Source organism: Erpetoichthys calabaricus, chromosome 7 (genome assembly GCF_900747795.2).
Source record: "Erpetoichthys calabaricus chromosome 7, fErpCal1.3, whole genome shotgun sequence".
NCBI classification, from domain to species: Eukaryota; Metazoa; Chordata; class Cladistia; order Polypteriformes; family Polypteridae; genus Erpetoichthys; species Erpetoichthys calabaricus.
Genome location: NC_041400.2, coordinates 185,915,698 through 185,939,644, shown reverse-complemented (window position 1 = coordinate 185,939,644; position 23,947 = coordinate 185,915,698). Strand labels below are relative to the sequence as shown.

At 40.1% G+C, this 23,947-nt stretch overlaps 1 protein-coding gene across 1 annotated transcript in view; it reads right to left on the bottom strand.

Annotated features, from left to right (window-relative positions):
- chrnb5a (cholinergic receptor, nicotinic, beta 5a) overlaps window positions 1-19,549 on the bottom strand; it is a 164,966-nt gene extending 145,417 nt beyond the window's left edge. Inside the window, exon 1 of the mRNA XM_028806029.2 lies at window positions 19,234-19,549. Within this exon, the coding sequence (XP_028661862.2) occupies window positions 19,234-19,288 (55 nt within the window). The 5' untranslated portion in view covers window positions 19,289-19,549. The remainder of the gene's footprint in view (window positions 1-19,233) is intronic.
- Between the last annotated feature and the right edge of the window lie 4,398 nt (window positions 19,550-23,947).

The window sequence follows — 23,947 nt, the reverse complement described above, 5'->3', positions numbered from 1 at the left end:
TAATAAAAATTCTATATTTAAGAGTTCTGTTTTTTCCTAATCATATATTTGTCTCTGCAGTGGGCTAGCACCCTGCCCGGTGATTGTTTCCTGCCTTGTGCCCTGTGTTGGCTGGGATTGGCTCCAGCAGACTCCCGTGACCCTGTAGTTAGGATATAGCGGGTTGGATAATGGATGGATGGATGGATGGATGGATGGCTATTTGTCTTATGTAAATGTACATCATTTTTTGTATATTACTAGCGGGCTCTTCCCCCTGCTTGCTTTGCTCTCCAACCCTTGGGTTTGGTTAACCGGATGTACAAGTTAAAGAGATTGTTATTTTCATGGGAATTGTTACATATGCATTATTTTCACTTTTACTTTAAAACTTCAGTGAAAACAATATTTGGAATTAACTTTTCTTTAAGATAGCATTGAATTTTGATTCTATGTTTGGATTTACATCGTGACAACATAACATATAACTGCCAATGAGTGAATATCGTTTCTTTCTCTCTAATAAATGAAACGACTTTTTGGAATGTTTGACTCTGAGATTTATTAATTGTTATAGAAAAACCTTTTCTAATGGGAAACTGTTAATGTTTTAATACGAATGGCATATCAAGATTTCCTTTGGTGTCTAATGTTATTTGCGGAATATGTACTACATTACCTTTCTTATCGCCTGTTAACATTTTACATGTTAGAATTGTTTGACCAATTTTTAATATAATTAATCTTGTCCCATTGCATAGCCCATCACTCATACATAAATTACGCAATAACATTACGATACATGCTTCTTTCAACAGTAATTTGTGTGGTGGAAGACCAGACAGTGTTAACGGTTGTAGTTATTCTTCGTGATATTGTAAGTTGATGTTTTCAGCTTCCGGACCATCACCACCAACTGTTTCAGCACAGTCTTTTGATACGCATTTAACCAATTTGCCGTGTAGCTGATCAACAATTTCTGTGTTAATTCATTTGACTTCATCGTTTGTCGCTGCTAGGATTGCCCGTGTACTCATTTCGCATTCACACGACTAAGAGCTGAGGGCATAGGAAGTGTGTCTGACAAAAGCATTCTTATGACTGACAGGTGAGATGACCGTGGTCTTGTTTAAAATGGTTGTAAGTAGGGCGTGACTTGAAAGAATCTCATGGCAAAAGTCTCCATCTCGCAGGACTGGCTTCCAAAAAGTCTCTTCAAAACATTTCGTCTCGTCGCAGGATTATTTTATATAAAATAGAGAGATCTACGCATTATGTTTCTTAACTAATTTTAATTTGTTTTGCTTTGCATGGAATTACTTCTTGTAAAGCACTTTGAGCTACACCATTTCTTAAGTACACCTGTTCAACTGCTTGTTAACGCAAATGTCTGATCAGCCAATCACATGGCAGCAACTCAATGAATTTAAGCCTGTAGACAATGACAGGACAACCTGCTGAAGCTCAAACTGAGAATCAGAATGGAGAAGAAAGGTGATGAAGTGACTGAACGTGGCATGGCTCTTGGTGCCAGACAGGCTGGTTTGAGTATTTCAGAAGCTGCTGATCTACTGGAATTTTTATGCCCAACCATCTCCAGGGTTTACAGAAAATGGTCCAAAGAAAGAGAAAACATCCAGTAAGCGGCAGTTCTCTGGACGAAAATACCTTGTTGATATCAGAGGTCAAAGGTGAATGGCCAGACTGGTTCAAGCTGATAGAAAGGCAACAGTAACTCAAATAAGCACTCATTACAACCAAGATGTGCAGAAGAGCATCTCTGAACACACAACACATCAAACCTTGAAGCAGGTGGGCTACAACAGCAGGAGACCACATCGTATGACACTCCAGTCAGCTAAGAACAGGCAACTGAGACTACAGTTCGCACAGGCTAACCATAGTTGAACAATAGAAGATTGGAAAAATGTTGCCTGGTCTGACGAGGCTCGATTTCTGCTGCTACATTCGGGTGGTAGGGTCAAAATTTGGCATCAATAACATGAAAACATGGATCTATCCTGTCTTGTATCAATGGTTCAGGGTTGTGGTGGTGGTATTTTAATTGTGAGGGGGATGTTTTCTTGGCACACTTTGGGCACCTTAGTACCATCTGAGCATCGTTTAAATGCCACAGCCTACCTGACTATTGTTGCTGACCATGTCCATCCCTTTATGACTGCAGTGTCCTCATCTTCTGATGGCCACTTTCCAGCAGGATAACATGCCATGTCATAAAGCTCAGATCATCTCAAACTGGTTTCTTCAACATGACAATGAGTTCATTGTACTCAAATCTCAATCTAGCAGAGCACCTTTGGGATGTGGAGGAACAGGAGATTCGCATCATGGACGTGCAGCCAACAAATCTGCAGCAACTGCGTCATGCTATCATGGACCAAAATCCCTGAGGAATGTTTCCAGCACCTTGTTGAGTCTACACCGTGAAGAATTACAGCACTTCTGAAGGCAAAAGGGGGTCAAATCCAAGATTAGCCAGGTGTACTTAATCTACTCTCTATATATAAAATGCTGGACGTAAAAGTGCAACGATTTTATGTTACGTTTTTATGTCATGTTTTTGTCATACTTTAAATCGGGCTTATTTGAAAACCTACATATTTATGTTTGGTATCATTCTTTTCAGAATTTATAGAACTTCAATATGATATTGTTAGATTGTTATTCCATCCATCCGTTCATCCATTTTGTAACCCGCTATATCCTAACTACAGGGTCACGGGGGTCTGCTGGAGCCAATCCCAGCCAACACTGGGCGCAAGGCAGGAAACAAACCCTGGGCAGGGAACCAACCCACCGCAGAGATTGTTATTCCGTTTTTAAATTATTAACTAAAATATCAAGAAAGTCGTGTATCGAGCATAATGGACCTCAGTTTAACGGGAATACTCCAATCGGTAAGAGAGTAAATATTTTATTCTCATTTCATGATTTTTACTCCATTAAATAATAATTAATTTTTCTTTTACATATTTATAAAATTTCATGATATTGACTCCAATAAATAATAAATAATAATTTTTCTTTTGTACATTTACAGATTTTACTAATATTCTGGCCGCAACTGGGGGTTGGGCACCGAAGAACGTACAAACTTATATAAACACACTGAAGACTCCAAGGGGGAGGCTTCTTTTAATACTTTGTGGAGTGCGGTGTACTTCGGAAGTGCATATGCTTGTGGGCGGGGGGAACAAAAAAAGGAAGTGGTACTTTTCAAGTCCCACTCCCCTCCACCTAACTCATATAACTAATGGGGACACCTACCACCCCCCGTCAAGCATATATATCAATATAAACGTACTGCAGAACAGCTTTTAAACATTCTGGAGGCTCCTCTTAATGCTTTGTGTTGTGCAGTGTACAAGGTGGTGGAGTTGGGGGGCTCACGATTGTGTGATGGAGCAGGGAGGTGTGCATCTTTATGGACTGGAGGAACAAAATAAACGTATGTGGTAGTTTTCAAACACCTTGCACTCTTCCCAGTTTTTGCTAAACAAGCTCTTCACTTTAAAATACCTATTACATTTAGCTCAAATCACTAAAGGGGACCACCACCCCTCACTTTTTGAACTAATACAGACAGACAGACAGACAGACAGACAGACAGACAGACAGACAGACAGACAGACAGACAGACAGACAGACAGACAGACAGACAGACAGACAGATAGATAGATAGATAGATAGATAGATAGATAGATAGATAGATAGATAGATAGATAGATAGATAGATAGATAGATAGATAGATAGATAGATAGATACTTTATCAATCCCAAGGAGAAATTCACATATCCCAGCAGCAGCATACTGATAAAAAAACAATATTAAATTAAAGAGTAATAAAAATGCAGGTATAACAGACAATAACTTTGTATAATGTTAACGTTTACCCCCCTGAGTGGAACTGAAGAGTCACATAGTGTGAGGGAGGAACGATCTCCTAAGTCTGTCAGTGGAGCAGGACATTGACAGCAGTCTGTTGCTGAAGCTGCTCCTCTGTCTGGTGATGATCCTGTTCAGTGGATTCTCCATGATTGACAGGAGCCATATAAACATGTTGCTGACTGCTCCTCCTAATACTTTGCAGAGTGCAGCATACATGGGAGGTGTTCCTATATGCAGTCTGGATACAAAGTAGTTGTGAGGTTGGGGAGATGGGAGAGTCATCCGTTATTTGATTCAGTACCGTTTTGGTATCAGTACTGAGGTCTGATGCTGAAGTCAGAATTTTGTTACCCACCCAACACTAGTCTTGGCTCATCTTTTACATTTACATTTATTCATTTAGCAGACACTTTTTTCCAAAACAGCTTACAAAAGAGGTCAACATAATTGAGTAAACATTAGTGTGGAGACTATTTTGAAATGAGTGTTACAGACAAGGTTACAAAACTGACCGTCACCATTGAAAAGCTCTAAACCAAGTCCTCATTAATCATAGAGATATTCCCAGAACAACAGTGTCTTCAAACACTGCTTAAACACACTGAAGGAGCCAACAGCTCAGATGAAGGAGGGCAGCTTGGTCCACCAGCTACACATGAAGAGAGTCTGGTTTGAGATATGATTCCACATAGAGGTGGTAGCGCAAGACGCTGTTCATTAGCAGGGCGAGCGTAGGACCTTATGAGTGCCTCCATATATGAAGGCCCTGATCCTACAACAGGAAACCAGTATAGTAAACACAAAACTTGCCACTGCATTTTGATCCTTGTGCCGTGGCTTAGTAGCTCATGCAGGTGTCCCTGCCAGTAATGAATTGAAATAGTTCAGACAAGACCGATGACAGAAACAGATCTTGTGGATGTTATACAGAGTGAATCTGCATGAACAAGAGACAGTTGCAATGTGGTCAGTGACATGAGGATCGTGTAATAATATTATGATAAAAATATGTACAGTAGTGCCTCGTACTTTGAACAATTCTAACTTCGAATGTTACAGAGTTCGAATGCTAAATTTGAGAGAAATTCGATCCAGAGTTTGAACAATATGTCTACATTCGAATTGCATGCACGGGGACAAAATGCAGCAACAAATGGTGTTTACACAGCAAGCCATCTGTTGTGAGTCCAAGTTGCCTCTCGTTCTCGCTGTGAAAGCATCTCTTGCGTTACGCTTGTGTGTTTTCAGTGCTTTTTTCGCTTAATTTTTGATGTGTTTGGTTATATATATAACTCCTATCTATTAACCATGGCATCCAAGAAGAGTATGGAAGCAACGAAACCTAACAGGAAGTTTGTGGTATTGACAACTGAGGTGAAAATGAAACATGTGGTGGACCTGGCAGCCATGTTTAAGATACCAAAGTACAGTAAATGCAATTTACATTTTATTATACAGTATTTAGATATTTTATTTTTTTAATTTATTAATCTATTACTTAGAGTATTTAATTGTGTTATTTTTACCTTAAATCATGTGTATTTGCTTTTCAAGTTTATTGAAATAGGTATTGTTTAGGGTCTGGGAACAGATTAATTCACTTTCCATTATTTCTAATGGGGAAAACTGATTCATAGTTTTGAACAATTCTGACTTCAAACAGCCTCCCGAAATGAATTAAATATGAAGTTTGAGGCCCCACTGTACTTAGAAAAAAAATGCTTTAAAAAAATAATTGTTACACTACCTACTGGTTAAAAATAATATAAAAAAAAATCAGAAACTGACTGGTCAGCTAGCCTGGGAGAATACAGATGGACAGAAATGAAGGACCATTAACAGACTGGCAGAGCCTGGAATGAAAGGGGTAGATAAAACTTATGACACGCCATTCCCCCTTCTGAGGAACGCGTGGGCTGCAATGGGAGCTGAATCATTGGCAAATAAACACCCACTTATTCAAGAGATTTCTCAAGAAGACACTCTTTTTACCATTTTCCATCCTTAGGGGATGTAATTTCTGTTACCGTATGCAGACAGCACGCCATGCCAGACCAGAGAATAAGACAGAGAGCCACACACAGGTCTTTCGTTTATATATGTCTAATATTTAAAGAGTGTTCCTAACCCACAATAAGTCAAATTTGTGAAACTCTGTAAAAAAATAAATAAAACAAATGTCATTAAAACATGAACTGACACACAGAGCCTTCAGAAAGTATTCAGATCCTTTCACTTTTTACACATTTTGTTCAGTTCCAGCTTTGTGTCAAAATTATTTAAATTAACTTTTTCCTCTCATCAAGCAACACTCAACATCCTAAGAAAAGACACAGAACACAGGATTTTAATAATATTCACAAATCTATTAAAAATAAAAAAATTGAAATATCACATTGGCCAAAGTTCATTTTAATATGACATTTGAAATTTGCCACAGGTGCCTCCCATTCTATTGACCATTGTTGAGATGTTTCTACACCTTCTTTGGAGCATACCTTTGGTCAATTTAATCGAAGGAGTGATTAGTAAGTGTTCATACAACTTGTCTATAGAAGATCCCACAGTGGACAATGTGCATCAGAGCAAAAACCAAGCCATGAGGTAAAAGGAGTTCCCTGCAGAGCCCATGGACAGGACTGTGTTGAGGACCAGATCTGGGGAAAGGCTACAAAAGAAATTCTGCATCATTGAATGTTCCCAAGAACATAGAGGATTCCATAATTTTTAAATGGAAAATATTTGAAACAACCATGCCTCTTCCTAGAACTGGCCATCCAGCTAAACTGAGCAATCAGGGAGAAAACGGGTAACAAAGAACCCAATGGTCACTGTGGCTGAGCTTCAGAGAACCTGTGTGAAGATGGGAGAAACATACAGAAGGACAACCATCACTATAACACTCCACTGACCTGGACTTTATGACAGAGTGGCCAGAAAACACATGAAAGCTCACCTGGAATTTGCTAAATAAAGTGCCTAAAGGACTCATAAGACCATAAGAAACAAGATTCTCTGATCTGATGAAACCAAAATTGCACTGTTTGGCCTATATTCTAAGTGTCACATTTGGAGGACAGCAACCCCTCAACATTCATGCAATACATTCCATTGGTAAGGCATGGTGCTGGCAACATCGCACTATAGGTTGATTTTGGGTGGTAGGGACTATGAGACAAGACAGGGTTGAGGGAAAGCTGATCATAGCAAAGTACAGAAACATCCTTAATGAACGCCTGCTCAGACCACTCTAGACCCCATACTGGGCCAAAGGTTCACCTTTCAAAAGAACAACTCCAAACACAAAGTAAAAACAACACAGGAGTGGCTAAAGTGTCCCTGTGAATGCTCTTGAGTAGCATAGCCAGTTCGTAGACTTGAACCCAATCGAACATCTCTGGAGAAACCTTAAAACAGCAGTTTATCAATGGTCTTCATTAAACCTGAAACAGCTGGAGAGGATCGGCAGTGAAAAATGGCAGAAAATCCCCAAATCCAGGTATGAGCAACTTGTCGCATCAGACCCAAGAAGACTCCATGCTGCCATAATAAAGAACCGAGTAAAAAGCACGAATACTTGTGTCAATGAGAAATTTAAATGTTTTAGTTTTAATAAATTTGCAAAAGTTTCCAAAAGCCTGTTTTCTCTTTGTCATTCTGGGATATTGAATGTTGCTTGAGGAGGGAAAAAATTAATTAAACTGTTTTGCATAAAACTGCATCATAATAAAAATTTTAGGTGAGAAGGGGGTCTGAATACTTTCTCTAGGCCCTGTAGCTAAGAAGAAGTTGAGCAAATGCACTGCTAACATGGAGACTCTTTTTGCATCACATCATGAATGTCGTATCTGCTATCTGTGTGAATTCTCACTGATCATTTTGAAAATTGATCAATACATAGAGATAGCACCACCTCTGAATGAAATAAAAATATACTTGAAGTCATCCTGTTTAGGCCACTAAGCAGGAAGTCAGGTGGACCATAAGAACATAAGAAATTTGACAAACAAGAGAAGGCCATTCAGTCCATCGGGTTAGCTGATAGCTAAGCTGTCCCAATATCTCATCCAGATTCTTCTTAAATGTTCTCAAGGTTTCTGTTTCAACTCCATGTCTCAGTAGTTAGTTCCAGAGTCCCATAAATCTTTGCATAAAGAAGTGCTTCCTGGCTTCAGTCATAAATGCACTTCATCCTTAACTCCCACTGACGTCCTCCAGTACATGATTCACCCTTAAGCTGAAAGAATTTTGCTGAATCCACTTGATCAATGCCTTTGAGGATTTGAAGACCTGGATTAGGTCCCCATGCAGTCTCCTCTGCTCGAGACTAAACAGGTTTCCTTGAGTCTGTCAGAGTAGGACATCTTAAGTCTTGGGATGCACTTGGTTGCTCTCCTCTGCACGGCTTCAAGTGCTGCTATGTCACCAGCAGCTAGCACCAGCTAGCACCTGGTTGTACTCTGCATTTTTAGTCAATTACCCTGCTGTGTCTCCCGCGGCCACACGGACATCCTTCCCCAGTATGGCATGAAGTAATGCTGGGATGTTGCCGTGCCGGGGCTCGTGTATTAATGTGAATGACAGGCCTCCTCACCCATGTCAAAACTGCCAACACCATTTCCACCTATGGCGTGCCTTGATACCACCACCATTGCCATATGCTTCCGAAGTCTGCTCACCTTCGCTGCTCTCTGTTTATAACTAATCTATACAAAGATCAAACTGCTCTCATTAGTTATTAGTCTCATACAGTCCTGCAATGCAGCCTATCACATAATTCTCCTGCAATAACAAATTCAAAGAGGTCCAAGACATTAGACGACTCCCTGGTTTTCTAACATCCACCCTGAGCCCTAAGGTTTAAGAGTGACTTTGGCATCTGTGCCACGGTTAGTATTAATAATTTACCCGGTACAGAACAGAAAACCTGAAAAGAAAACAAACAAGGTAATGACTCTCAAAGCCAAGGGTTGCAGGTGTAAGGTAAATCAGGGATACATTTGTTCTAATAGGAAACATGGGGTGGTGAAAAGTCTAAGCAACTGGACTCCAAACTACAAGCTTGTCAGTTCAATTTCCACCTCCGGCCTACTGTGTCAGCCTGAATAAGTCAATTATCCCACCTGAGTATTAGCTGTTATAAAATACTGTACGTAAAAAGTTGTACTTGTCTCTGTACTTGTGAAGTGCCTTGGGATAGTGTTTGCTATAAAAGATAAAGGTTATTTGTTGAGAAAAAATAGCGCACAGTGAAAGGGTCTAAAAATAGGAATGACATTAAAACAAAATATAATTAAAAAGCTGTAAAACTGTTCAGCTAACTCATTGGACAAACATCTTCTTCTAGTACTGTCATAAGCTCTTTGTATATGGGGAAGGATTAACTTTCTAACCAGGGCAGACACTCTTCTACCCATTTATGAAAAGGTCTGATTGGCTAACAGTAAGCCCCGCCTTCCAGAGGTCTTTTATATACAAGGGAAAAAGAGAGAGCACATTCTAAGAACATGGAATAAATCTGGAAGACACTGGAGTCAACCAGTTCAGGGTTGATTGAAGTGACATACTAGAATGAGGAGAAAGGATAAGAAAAGAAGCTGAGTATCAATATATCCATCCATCCATCCATTTTCCAACCCGCTGAATTCGAACACAGGGTCACGGGGGTCTTCTGGAGCCAATCCCAGCCAACACAGGGCACAAGGCAGGAACCAATCCTGGGCAGGGTGCCAACCCACCGCAGGTATCAATATATGAACAATGTATAATTATACTGTTTTACTGATCTGCCTTATATAAGTGCTGGATTGGTACTAACATTTTGACTTTCAGACCTCAGAATTGGCACCAAAAGGGTTCTAAACCCAGTCCCCTGCCTCATGACTACTTCATTCCACCAGCCTGAAAACATACTGTATATGTGACTCTCTGGACTGCCACACAATCACATGTCTCACTACTACACCACACTTTGCAAATCACTTTGCACTCCATAAATATATACATTCTATGTGGGTGAGTGGGAGTTTGGTGGTCCCCTGTGGTGATTCGCGGTAGACATAATATGGGAATTCAATTTAACAACAGAAGTCTGGGAACAGGGGGACACGTTTATATATGGTCTGGAGAGGAAATGAGCTCAGGAGAGCCGGGATGGGAAGTGAGATCAAGAGGGTCAGGCGGGACTTCCTTCTGATGGTCTGAAGTGGAGGAAAGAGACAAAGTGTCTGTCAGCGCATCCCTGATCCAGCAGATAATCACACTTATTCGAACCCGTAAACTGTCTCCTAATTGCACGTGTGAGACAATATATATATGTGTATAAAGTCACACGCATGCACTTAAGGGAGAGTGTTAGGGCTGTGATTGTAATTCCCTGCCACTCCACGGGTTGGCACTGACCAACACCATCGCAGCCCCACCTCATTGATCCACACCACCCCCTCAATTGCTATATATTGCCTTTGATTCCTGTATGTCTAATCATTCTCCTCTGATGAAGATACCTGGCAGGTTGTTGAAAGCTTAGGAAGAAAAAACTGTTTTAGGATATGTGACTCATTGTCTCCCTTTGTGGATCTCTAGCTACAAATATACAAATCATATAACAGACCTTTGCTTCCATATCTACTCTATATATATAAAATCCTAAGCCTAAAAGTGCAACGATTTTATGTGACATTTTTATGTCATGTTTTTTGTCACGCTTTAAATCGGGCTTATTTTAAAACCTACATATACAGTGCATCCGGAAAGTATTCACAGCGCATCACTTTTTCCACATTTTGTTATGTTACAGCCTTATTCCAAAATGGATTAAATTCATTTTTTTCCTCAGAATTCTACACACAACACCCCATAATGACAACGTGAAAAAAGTTTACTTGAAGTTTTTGCAAATTTATTAAAAATAAAAAAATTGAGAAAGCACATGTATATAAGTATTCACAGCCTTTGCCGTGAAGCTTGAAATTGAGCTCAGGTGCATCCTGTTTCCCCTGATCATCATTGAGATGTTTCTGCAGCTTCATTGGAGTCCACCTGTGGTAAATTCAGTTGATTGGACATGATTTGGAAAGGCACACACCTGTCTATATAAGGTCCCACAGTTGACAGTTCATGTCAGAGCACAAAGCAAGCATGAAGTCAAAGGAATTGTCTGTAGACCTCTGAGACAGGATTGTCTCGAGGCACAAATCTGGGGAAGGTTACAGAAACATTTCTGCTGCTTTGAAGGTCCCAATGAGCACAGTGGCCTCCATCATCCGTAAGTGGAAGAAGTTCGAAACCACCAGGACTCTTCCTAGAGCTGGCCGGCCATCTAAACTGAGCGATTGGGGAAGGAGGGCCTTAGTCAGAGAGGTGACCAAGAACCCAATGGTCACTCTGTCAGAGCTCCAGAGGTCCTCTATGGAGAGAGAAGAACCTTCCAGAAGGACAACCATCTCTGCAGCAATCCACCAATCAGGCCTGTATGGTAGAGTAGCCAGACGGAAGCCATTCCTTAGTAAAAGGCACATGGCAGCCCGCCTGGAGTTTGCCATAAGGCACCTGAAGGACTCTCAGACCATGAGAAAGAAAATTCTCTGGTCTGATGAGACAAAGATTGAACTCTTTGGTGTGAATGCTAGGCATCACGTTTGGAGGGAACCAAGCATTGCTCATCACCAGGCCAATACCATCCCTACAGTGAAGCATGGTGGTGGCAGCATCATGCTGTGGGGATGTTTTTCAGCGGCAGGGACTGGGAGACTAGTCAGGATAAAGGGAAAGATGACTGCAGCAATGTAAAGAGACATCCTGGATTAAAACCTGCTCCAGAGCGCTCTTGACCTCAGACTGGGGCAACGGTTCATCTTTCAGCAGGACAACAAAACTAAGCACACAGCCAAGATATCAAAGGAGTGGCCTCAGGACAACTCTGTGAATGTCCTTGAGTGGCCCAGACAGAGCCCAGACTTGAATCCGATTGAACATCTCTGGAGAGATCTTAAAATGGCTGTGCACCGATGCTTCCCATCCAACCTGATGGAGCTTGAGAGGTGCTGCAAAGAGGAATGGGCGAAACTGGCCAAGGATAGGTGTGCCAAGCTTGTGGCATCATATTCAAAAAGACTTGAGGCTGTAATTGCTGCCAAAGGTGCATCGACAAAGTATTGAGCAAAGGCTGTGAATACTTATGTACATGGGATTTCTCAGTTTTTTTGTTTTTAATAAATTTGCAAAAACCTCAAGTAAACTTTTTTCACGTTGTCATTATGGGGTGTTGTGTGCAGAATTCTGAGGAAAAAAATGAATTTAATCCATTTTGGAATAAGGCTGTAACATAACAAAATGTGGAAAAAGTGATGCGCTGTGAATATTTTCTGGATGCACTGTATATGTATGGTATCATTCTTTTCAGAATTTATCAAACTTTAATGTGATGTTGTTAGATTTTCAGATTCCTATTCCGTTTTTAAATTTTAAACTAAAAAATATCAAGAACTCACATCCCGCGAGACAAGACTTTGTGCCAAGAGATTTAACCACGCCCGGGGCCGGAAATAAAAGATAAAGAGTAGGACAGCTGCTGTACAGGCTTTTAAATGTTTGAAGCACTCTGAGAGATGCAGATCACGTGGCACAGCAGCAGCAGCAGCAAGCCAGATGATCGAGCAAAGAGGAGGTAAATAAAAAAATCTGTATTTGTTTCCCATTGTATCACCGTTTAAGAGGGGGTTTCGGAGGAGCGACCTCATCTCCTTGATGTGCGTTCAGCCCCCCTCTTCACAACACCAGTAGCAGAGATGTAAAGTGGCTGGCACATACCACAGGCCGGTGAGGTTGGCGAGCGAAGCGAGCAGGGGGCAAACCCCTTAGTACATGTATTGTGGTGGGCGGCTGGGTGCCCTACCCAGCCGGAATGCCTGGAAGGACCGGGAGAGGGATTATACCTTCCCCGGGCCACGAGAGGACAGCCGTCCTGGTTGCTATGGGGGTCACGGGAACCGAGCTCAGAAGCTCAACCCTATAGGCGTGCCCGGTGGATCCTAGAGCTCTGGAAGCCAACACTTCCACCATACCAGGAAGTGCTGACGGAAGGAATTCCAGGGTCACCCAGAGTGCTTCCGGGTGCTCGTGTGGCACTTCCACCACACCAGGAAGTACCGGCGGGGGTTCATCAAGGGGCATCTGGAGCATATCTGGGTGAGCATAAAAGGAGCTGCCTTCCAACAGTCGAGGAGCGAGAGTCAGGAGGAAAAGGACAAGGCTTCGAAGTGGGAAGAGAAGACGGCCCGAAGAGGACCATTGAGAGGCCCAAGAAAAGGGTGTTTGGTGCTGGAGCACTGTGTGCTGTGCAGGACTTTAATTAGTGTAAATATTGTAAATAAACCGTGTGTGGTGGACTTAAGAACGGTGTCTGTCTGTCTGTGGTCGGGCTGGCTCTCATATTGTCACAATAACGAACATAAAACATTGAGAAGGTTTGGGGCAGCCACCCGCATAATTGTTCCCGGCTGCAAAACTGATTCATTAAGCAAGACATGTTCATACAACTGAGTCCAAAACAGAACTGATTCTCTTGAGACAAGATGGTGGCTTTAAAGGCCAGTGAAGGAAGTGATGTCATCAATACCGGAACAGGAAGCAACGTCATTGGCTGCCCCAGAGCCGGGTGGGATTTCCCTAGAATGGTCTGTAAAAGATTGAGAGGGAAAATAGGTGCACTTCGTCACCCCCTGGTCTAGCATGGAATCACATGTATTCAAGCCCTTTAGTTGTCTCCTAAACACATGTGTGTGACAATATATATATATATATATATATAGTAGCAGTAGAGGTAGTTATCGACCTATTTCACCCTCAGGTACCACACCAAACACCAGGTAAAAGTCCAAGACTTCTTTATTTTATGATAATTATGTGCACAAAGCACCCTCCACTCCACACTACTCATATAATAATCAATCAACACTACAATAATCACAATTCCTCCTCTCCTAGACACTTCGCCACCCAACCTCCCAGCTCAGCTCAGTGTCTGGACTTTCCCATGGTCCTTTATACCCCCTGACCCGGAGGTATTCCTGTTCCATAACCCACAAGTCCTTATTACTTCCGGGCCAGGGTAAAAAGTCCTTTTCTTCAACCCGGAAGCACGTAGTTTCTTCTTGTCATGTAATTATGACGCACTTCCAGGTCATAGGGCACGTAAGAGTCCACGAGCCACACCCTACAGCAACTCCCGGTGGTCCCCAAGGTATCCAGCAGGGCTGCGCATAAAAACTACAAAGTCCATGAGGCCCTGCTGGAATTCGGGGCCCATCCATGCTGTTGGGAGAGTTCCTCCTGGAGGCCTGGGGGTGAGGGCCGGAAACTCTCGCCGGCCATCCATCACAATATATATATATATATATATATATATATATATATATATATATATATATATATATATATACACACACATACACATTGTCACACACAAGCAACTAGGGGGCAGTGAAAGAACCCAACGAGCAGTGCGAAACCACAAGACAGCGGACTGAGACGGTGTACTAACGGTGCTCTCTTTATTTCTACAGGAAAGTCGAATAACAAAAGAGCACAGCACCTTGAGTTCATTTCAAAAATCTACTCCAGAAGTCCGAGCCACTTCCATATTCCTTGTTCACTTCTGGTCCCTTGCAGATGACGTCACCACCATCCCAAGATCCTTCGCGTCATCTTTCCCAGCATTCTTACTTCCGTTCCCACCTCATAAATACGTCCATGTTGCACCCATTGTCTGTCGACTGTACCATTCAAAACTGACTGATGTTCAAGTGCTTATTACTGTGGTTTACAGTATACGGGGACGGAATCCCCAACCCTTAATCTGTGTGTCTGTGTTTTCTTCACGACATATACATATACACACGCACGCACACACACTCTAATGGTTTCTTTGAAGCTATAAGTTTTGATTTAGCACTGGCACACTTGCTAGGTATTTGTCCCCTTAATTAAAAAAAAAAGAAATGAAAAATATACTAAACAAACATTACAAACTCTTCATATAATTTGCTATTCAGAGAGGTGTAACATCAAAACTTTGAGTAGGTTCTGTAGATTTATAAAATGAAGTAATAAAGGTGCCAGAGTGGTCCCTCAGAGTGCCACCATAGGGGAGCCATTTCTTGGTTCCCAAAAGACCCACCCATATGAAGTTTCCGGAAAGAACATTTTATTTCTCAAGATCCATAATAGTCTCCACAATGTAAATAATCACGAATAGATGGTAACAGATTTGTGAAATACCAACAGTTTCATGTGTTGTTTCTATAAGGCATCTTGCTGCATACGCTCAGGGTGCCAGAGCAATTCTTCAGAGCGATGCCATAGTGGAACCATTTTTGGTTCTTTGTCAATCTATGGTGGTATACTTAATCTATCAGTGTCCTGCAAGGTAGCCTACCATACATTAAAGATTTTAAGTTTTTCCTGCTTATTGGGAAGGTTTTTCAAAGGAACCACATAACCCAGTCACATGCTATTAGAGAGAGTCATAATTATTTTTAAGAGCGTACCTAGAACTTTTCTGCTAACTTAATAAACAAAAGTAAGTGAAGGTGAATCTGTACAGTATTTACATGGCTCGATGCCATAGTGGAACCTTTTTTAGTTCCTAAAAGACCCATCCACATGAAGGTTCCTGAAAGAAAGTTCATTTATTGTGATCCATAACAGGCCTCATACAGTAAATGACCATGAACAGAAGGTCAGAGATTTGTGAAATACCAGTGGGTCCTGATTTTAAAGGGACTTTCACTGCACACAGTAACACAGGCCAGGTCCAGGTTTTCTTAATCTATCAATGCCCTGCGAGGTAGCCCACCATACATTAAAGATTTTAAGTTTTTCCTGCTTATTGGGAAGGTTTTTCAAAGTACAAAGAACCAACAGGTGGCGCAGTGGTAATACTGCTGCTTTGTAGTAAGGAGATTGTGGGTTCGCTTCCCACCTGTGTGAGAAAAAGTGCTATTAATGTAAAGAATTATTATTATTATTATTAACTTCATATGCAAAGAACCCTTCCCAGGATGAAATAGTGTTTGGTCAATCACAGAACCACACAACATAGTAAAAAAAAAACAAACAATGCTACTAAAGATCCATTATTATTAAGAGTGCACAGATATGGATTCCTTAATCTGTTAGTGTGGTAGTTGGGGGGTAATGACTACCCAGGACACACTGGCTGGGGGAGGGGGAACTCTTAAAGCCTGGAATGAAAAGTTTGTTTTCGAGAGGTACACTGAAAAAAGTATAACATTGATGTTGTTCATTCAACGTAAATTTTCTCTTTCAAGGAACTTAAGATTAGTCATTTAGTGTTGTAGCTTGAAATATTTGGCTCCAGATCTCAATCAAAGTAAAAAAATTTGTTTGTACTAAAGTAAGTTATGGTGGAGGGAATAAACATAAAAATCCTATTTCGGTTAACCTAATATTTTAGGGTGTTCATGTGCTGTGTGTGAGGGGCCGTTTGTATATTCTTCCGGTTGAACTTTCCAGTGTGCTAGCTTTCCAACTTTCAAAAAAGAAGAAGACTTTCCCAAGTGGAATGGACGTGGCTATACAGGTCTGGTCATTTTCAGCAGGAATACCCTTATAATGGAGGAACTCTGTTTCTCAACTGTTAGTTTTAAGCATAGGAGCTCATAATAAAACATCCTTTCAAGAAAGCTGTAGATAGATAGATAGATAGATAGATAGATAGATAGATAGATAGATAGATAGATAGATAGATAGATAGATAGATAGATAGATAGATAGATAGATAGATAGATAGATAGATAGATAGATGAAAGGCACTATATAACAGATAGATAGATAGATAGATAGATAGATAGATAGATAGATAGATAGATAGATAGATAGATAGATAGATAGATAGATAGATAGATAGATAGATAGATAGATGAAAGGCACTATATAATAGATAGATAGATAGATAGATAGATAGATAGATAGATAGATAGATAGATAGATAGATAGATAGATAGATAGATAGATAGATAGATAGATGAAAGGCACTATATAACAGATAGATAGATAGATAGATAGATAGATAGATAGATAGATAGATAGATAGATAGATAGATAGATAGATAGATAGATAGATAGATGAAAGGCACTATATAATAGATAGATAGATAGATAGATAGATAGATAGATAGATAGATAGATAGATAGATAGATAGATAGATAGATAGATAGATAGATAGATAGATAGATAGATTGTTGTATATTTAAGATTTACACTGCAAAATGCTTGTATATTTGCATTAGATTTTTAAATAAATGTAAAAAGTACAGCATTGGAATGTGTTATGTTCATAATGTCTCTAATAGCATAAAAACAGGTTACAACCAATAAACCATTTTAAATTGTGACAACTTAAAAAATAGATTTACTTCAGTATAAAACAAGTGAATTGCACCCAATCACTCTAAATGATTTGCCTCAACTTAAAAATTGTGTGATCAATAAGCTAAAAAGAATTATATTGGTTCAGATTGAAAATATTAAGTGTGAGTCATTACCTTAATTATTTTAAGTTGAATGGAGGTTATACTTTTTTCAGCCCATGAGACCGCTTCTGTATAAGGCCCAGAGTTCTGTGCTACACCCCTGGCTAGAGTTCTGCTACACATTATAGATTTCTGTTGTGTCCGCATATTACAAATATTTTCAAAGCACAAAGAACCAACTTTACATGCCGAGAACCCTTTTCAAAATTAAACAGTTCTTTATCAATCTATGGTGCTATAAAGGAACCACATAACCCAGTCACCCGCCGTTAGAGAGAGACATTATTATTTTTAAGAGCATACCTAGAACTTTTCTGCTAACTTTGTAAGCTGTTAAATGCTCTGCTCCTAGAATGAACCATTTTCACTCATTTTATTTTTTTAGTTCTGCACCATGAAACTGACAGGTTTCAAATCAAATCAAAATCACATCAAATTGTATTTGTCACATATACAGTCACACACCTGCAGTAAGAAAAATGCTCAGTTGCTAAAGTCCGAAAATATAAAAAGGACAAGACACAATAAAGCACGAAAGGGTGGCATTTTCACATTTTTGTTCCCATGCTTTACACATTTTTCTGTCGTCTCTAGTGACTCTTTTTTTTTCCCACGCCGCCGATTTTCTTTAAAGTAGCCCACCATTTCACTCCAGTTATCAAAAAAGAGTGCAACGGAGAAGATGCGCAAGCAAATCCCATGCTAATGCTAAAATCACTTCAGACGACTCTTGCAGACGTAATTCAATAAAAAAAAAGACCGAGAGCAGAGTGTATCCAATGAGATAATCAGATAACAACAGGATGAGCCACCGATTAGCGTATCTATGCTGCCCCGTAAATGTCACTGATTTGGTTTTCCTCCCACACGAGCGGACACGCAGCTTTTGTACACACGCGTTACTTTTTCTTTTCTTTCTTTCCAGCACACCCAGCTGAAACTTTAGATGGAAACGGCATCTTCATTGAAGTAATCAAGTTTTATGCCAACAATATTTTATGCAGACTTTTGCCCGATCTGAAATCCCACTGCAGCATTTGTAGAAAGGGGTGGGGACAATAATGACCCATCACGTGACCCATTGGCCGCTATATTGCAGAATAATCCTATCTGTGCGATAATCAGGTTTTATACTTCACTCTCTATAGTTCTTATAAATACACAAATGGATGTTTCCCGGTTTTACTCGAAACACTTATATTTTCCCTTGCAACATTATTAGTAACCTGCGCTTGATTCCGCGTTCGAGATCTGCTTCTCATATTTCAAGAAATATATAATTGTGTAGCAATAAGTACTGATGGACCCGATTTGGTTTTATAATAATTAAAAACAAAAAATGTAAGAAAACTAAGCTGTAGCCCGATCCGATGTTTGCTGTCTGCATGCGCTGCTTTTGCAACATGTTTAATGTAAAGCTGATTAAACGGAGCATGTATTTGGTCATTTCCACGTGCGCGCTCTCACGCACTTAAAACTGCTGTGCGGGACCCTAAAAGTATCTTCATGACATTAAACAGTTTATACTGCCATCTTCTTCAGCCGCCTTATGTTATTTGAACCCGACACCGCTGTCACCGGAACAAAACACATAGACAGAAGTCGCTGAGCACAACATCCCTTCAAAATTCAATTTTAAAAGTAAACCTGCCTCAGCACCGCTGTCAATCAATCATCAACCCGTCCCTCTTTTCATATAGCGCCAATGACATTATGCTCCGTTACACAGCACTCTAAAGGTCAGACCGCACTGTTCATTATTATTTTTGAATTAACTGTTTACTTACTTGTGATCGTAAAGATGAGAAGAGACAGCGACAGTGTCAATGATGAGGCAGCCATCTCCAGTTTCCCCGCGGCGTGTAATCAGAAGAATCTGGGGTGGCGGGGCAGTAAGAATACCCAGTTTGAAAGATTTCCAGAGAGTGGAAGGTCCCCCTAAGTCAGAAGCGATACCTCTCCATGCACCCCATAAAAACTCAGAAAGCTGACGTTTGGCGGCAGAATACAAGCTGAGATCGTTGAGCCCAAAGACAGAGAGAGAGAGAGAGGAGCTGCGAGAAGTTGCTTCGTCCTCAGTTCTGTGGGAGAGGCGGCAGGCAGGCAGGCGGAGACGAGACGAGACGAGAGCGAAGTGCACGCCACTTCGTCTTTAATTGTGAACCGCCCTGGGGAAGCAAGCGGTCACCTTCACCTCTGCTCTTCCACTCGGATTTCGGCACTTATTGCTAAGAAAAATGCATTTTTCACACATTTCTTTCTATTATGGTAATTAGAACACATCATTCTGGCCAACTGCAAGGTGAGTTGCCTTGACTAATAAATTACGGAGGACCTGTCCAGGTACACGCAGAAGCGATGACATGTGCACATGAAAGTTTGTATTTTGCTTTATTGTAAGTATTTACATAGTCCATGAATAGTATTCCTAGATATACAGTATGTAGGAGCAACACTTTCCGAAGTAGCTCTTGCTAACTCCTGAATGTTTCTTTGTTTTCTCCCGAAATGTGCACGTCGACAGTTGTTAGTAGTAGGACCATCTTTAAATCACATCTTTTGGTCTCCTTCTCCAGCACGGACACACTAAGCTGTGAGTCTGGCTGTGGAGTTCGCACAGCGCCCCTCACGTCACTCAAAGTTCACTGAGGAGCTGGGCTGGCGTGGATAGAGGTGAAGGTTTAGAAGAGAGTCACCAGATTGTGTGACATCACAAGCAGGCGCAAAAGATAGTCTCCTAATTGAAGACTTTAGGAGCAAGACTTACATAAAATCTAAGCGCTTTGAGTACGAGGAAGGCGCTATATTAATGAAATGACTTATTATTATTATTATTATTATTATTATTATTATTATTATTATTATTATTATTATTATTATTATCCAGCATAATTATTATTATTATCTTAAGCAGTGCCTTTCATATCCGTTTATTTTATTTAGTACGTCATTTATATTCATCTATCTCAAAATGTGGCTACAATTATATTTTATATAGTGTCTTTCACATTTATCAACTTTATATGTCACCATTATTATCAATCCATGTTTTATATTGTACCTTTGAATCTATCTATCTATCTATCTATCTATCTATCTATCTATCTATCTATCTATTATATAGTGCCTTTCATATCTATCTATCTATCTATCTATCTATCTATCTATCTATCTATCTATCTATCTATCTATCTATTATATAGTGCCTTTCATATCTATCTATCTATCTATCTATCTATCTATCTATCTATCTATCTATCTATCTATCTATCTATCTAATCTAGTACATTTTACATGTGTCTATCTACAGTATGAGATATAAGGCATTTCACATATTTGTGTGTCTGTTTTATAGTGCCTTTTATATCTATCTGTTTCATATTGTGCTTTTTGTATCTGTTTTATGCAGTGCTTTTCAGATCTCTACCCAATAAGTTGCCTTTCGTGTCTTTCTATTTTATACTGTCTTTTACAATTATCTCTCTAACTATTAAAATGTCATGTTTATCTGTGATCCCCCCCCCAAAAAAAAAATGTATTTAATATGTCCCAGAAAGACAGCATAAAACAAATTTTAATTAACATGGAACCTAAAGGCCAATTAAAATTAAATTCATTTTAACTACATGTTTTGGGATTTTTTTTGTAGCTAGTGTTACAAATGAAGCACTATATCTATCTTATATTAAATGTATGGATTTATTTATTAGTTTATTTATTTTCTTCATTATTTATACATTATCATTCTTACTCACTTTTTCTTATTCTATCTATCTATCTATCTATCTATCTATCTATCTATCTATCTATCTATCTATCTATCTATCTATCTTTATAAGATATGTAATTTTTTAATACATTGATGGATGGATTTGTTTAATTTACTGAACTTGCGTTTTGCAGAGTTAATGGGAGCCCAGCTTCATTTAGCAGTTAAAGAACCATTTTTAATAGAAGTGCCACAAAAGCACACACATTTTATGAAATATGTATAGGCATAATCATAATGCAATACTAACAGTAAACTGCTTTGTAAATAATTACATGATGAAGAAAAAAATAAATAAGCAGGAGAGAAATTAAAAAATATATATAAAGCAAAAAAATGAGGATTTCAGCTCCTCTTTCCTTGTATGCAGTGAATAATTTTTTAAAACAAGAATACCAAAGGTGCCCTGACAATATTACACCCTCTTGAAGATAAACTGATTTTGTGCACAGTGCAAACCACAGCGTGTTGTACAATATCTGTAAATGAATATTCCATTGAGTGATTCCTCATTATGCAGAGTCCTGAACTCTTCTTGAAGTCTATGAAATATACATGATACGTGAATAATCCTCAGTGGACGATTTCCCAATGAAGTTCTCCTTCAATTGTGTTTTACTTTGGATGAATGGTCACGTCATAAAGCAATCTGTGTAGGAGAAAGATGGGTCTTACGTAGATCACGCAGCTACCGTACACATGCATATTTCATTCTTAGCCCCGGTGGCCAGTTGAAACTTTGGATGAAAACAACGTCTCCATCAAAGTAATCAAGTTTTATGCCACCACTATGTTGGTAGTGCCCACTTTCTCATTCTGAAAATCCTAACTGGTGAGTTTTAAGTCCTCTCGTCCCATCATCCTCAGTTCGAATCCTGTACCTGCTCCTGGTCTGTGTAGAGTTTGCCCTTTCTATCCCATGTTTTTCTCCGGGTGCTCCAGGTGTGTTCAGTTAAGTTATCTGATGGTTCCAGAGTGGCTTTTGTGTGAGTGGGAATGTGAGTGTGTGAGTTGGCTTTGTGAAAAACTCTTGACCACGTCCAGGATTGTTGCAAGTGGTGCTGGGATAGGGCTCAGCCCACATGACCCTGAATTGGACTCTATTAATTTTTATTTAATTACGGTAAAAGGAAGCTAAATTGTGGAGCACATTCTCAGACTGTGGGTTATTTAAGCTTCACAGCACTTTGGGCCCCATCTTGATTCTTTAGTGGGACTCCTTCTGTGAAGAAGAAGGATAATGCCCCCCATTTACACAGGTTTCATAAGAGACTCCGATTTCCCCCTGCAGTCCATAGTCATGATATGTGGTAGACTGATAACAATGGACTAGTATCCTATCCAGGCTACATTTTGCTTTGTACCCCTAACTGTGCAGACAGGACTTGGCATACTGCAGCTTTGATGGGAATAAAGCAGATCCGTGAAACAAAGCTGTAATGTTTTCAACGGGAAAAATGTCAGTTATCAGTACTGTGTGTGTGTGAAGAAAAGTAAAGAAAGCCCACAAACGCCTCTACTTCTTGAAGAGGCTGAAGTGGGCTGGTCTGTGCCCCTCTATTCCAACCACCTTTTACAAGTGTGTGGTGTAAGATTGGCGCTATATTGCGCCCAACCCGACACAGATTCACACGGGAGGCACGGGTATAATAAAATAAACTATTTATCTTTCTTCAGCTGGAGGGCATGTCTTCCCTGTAATCCCTCCAGCCACAACACAGTCCCAAAGCACAGTATACAAATACACACAGGTTTCTTCCTTCACCACTCCTCCCTGGCAACCTCGTCCTCTTCCACCCGACTCTGGCCTCTGAGTGGTGGTCTCTGGCTTCCTTTTATTAGGTACCCGGATGTGCTCCAGGTGCTTGATTGGTGACATCTGGCTGCGCTTCCGGGTAAGGAGAAACCAGTGCCCAAAAGGGGCCAGCAGCTCCTGCTGCAGCACCCCCTGACAGCTCCTACGGATACCCACAGAGTTGCACAGAACTCCAACCCCCATAACGTCCTGGGGGAGTCCGAGGCACCACTTGTTTCCTTAGAAGGCATTAGCTCTCCGGAAATGTGTTTTTTTGAAATTACGGCATGTTAAGTAACCGAAAAATATAGAAATATGACATAAAAGCGCGATATCCCTCGCATAGTGATTACGGCAGTACAAAAAAATCACATGAGCGAAAAAGATATACTTTAGCTTACTTTACTGACGGTTTTACACGGTATTAGAGACGGGAAGCTTATGACAGACTCTATCAAGGCAGGAATCTTGATCAATGCAGTCTGCCATCTTTCGTCACCACACTGAAAGGATTTTCCTGGACGGATGACATAATCTTCCACCCGTTAGCTTCAAAGTGTATTAGCAGTAGGTCCATCCTGATAGATAGATAGATAGATAGATAGATAGATAGATAGATAGATAGATAGATAGATAGATAGATAGATAGATAGATAGATAGATAGATAGATACTTTATTAATCCCAAGGGGAAATTCACTTACTCCAGCAGCACCTTACTGATACAAAAAACAATATTAAATTAAAGATTGATAATAATGCAGGTAAAAACAGACAATAACTTTATATAATGTTAACGTTTACCCCCCCGGTGGAATTGAAGAGTTACATAGTGTGATGGAGGAACGATCTCCTCAGTCTGTCAGTGGAGCAGGACGGTGACAGCAGTCTGTCGCTGAAGCTGCTCCTCTGTCTTGAGATGATCCTGTTCAGTGGAT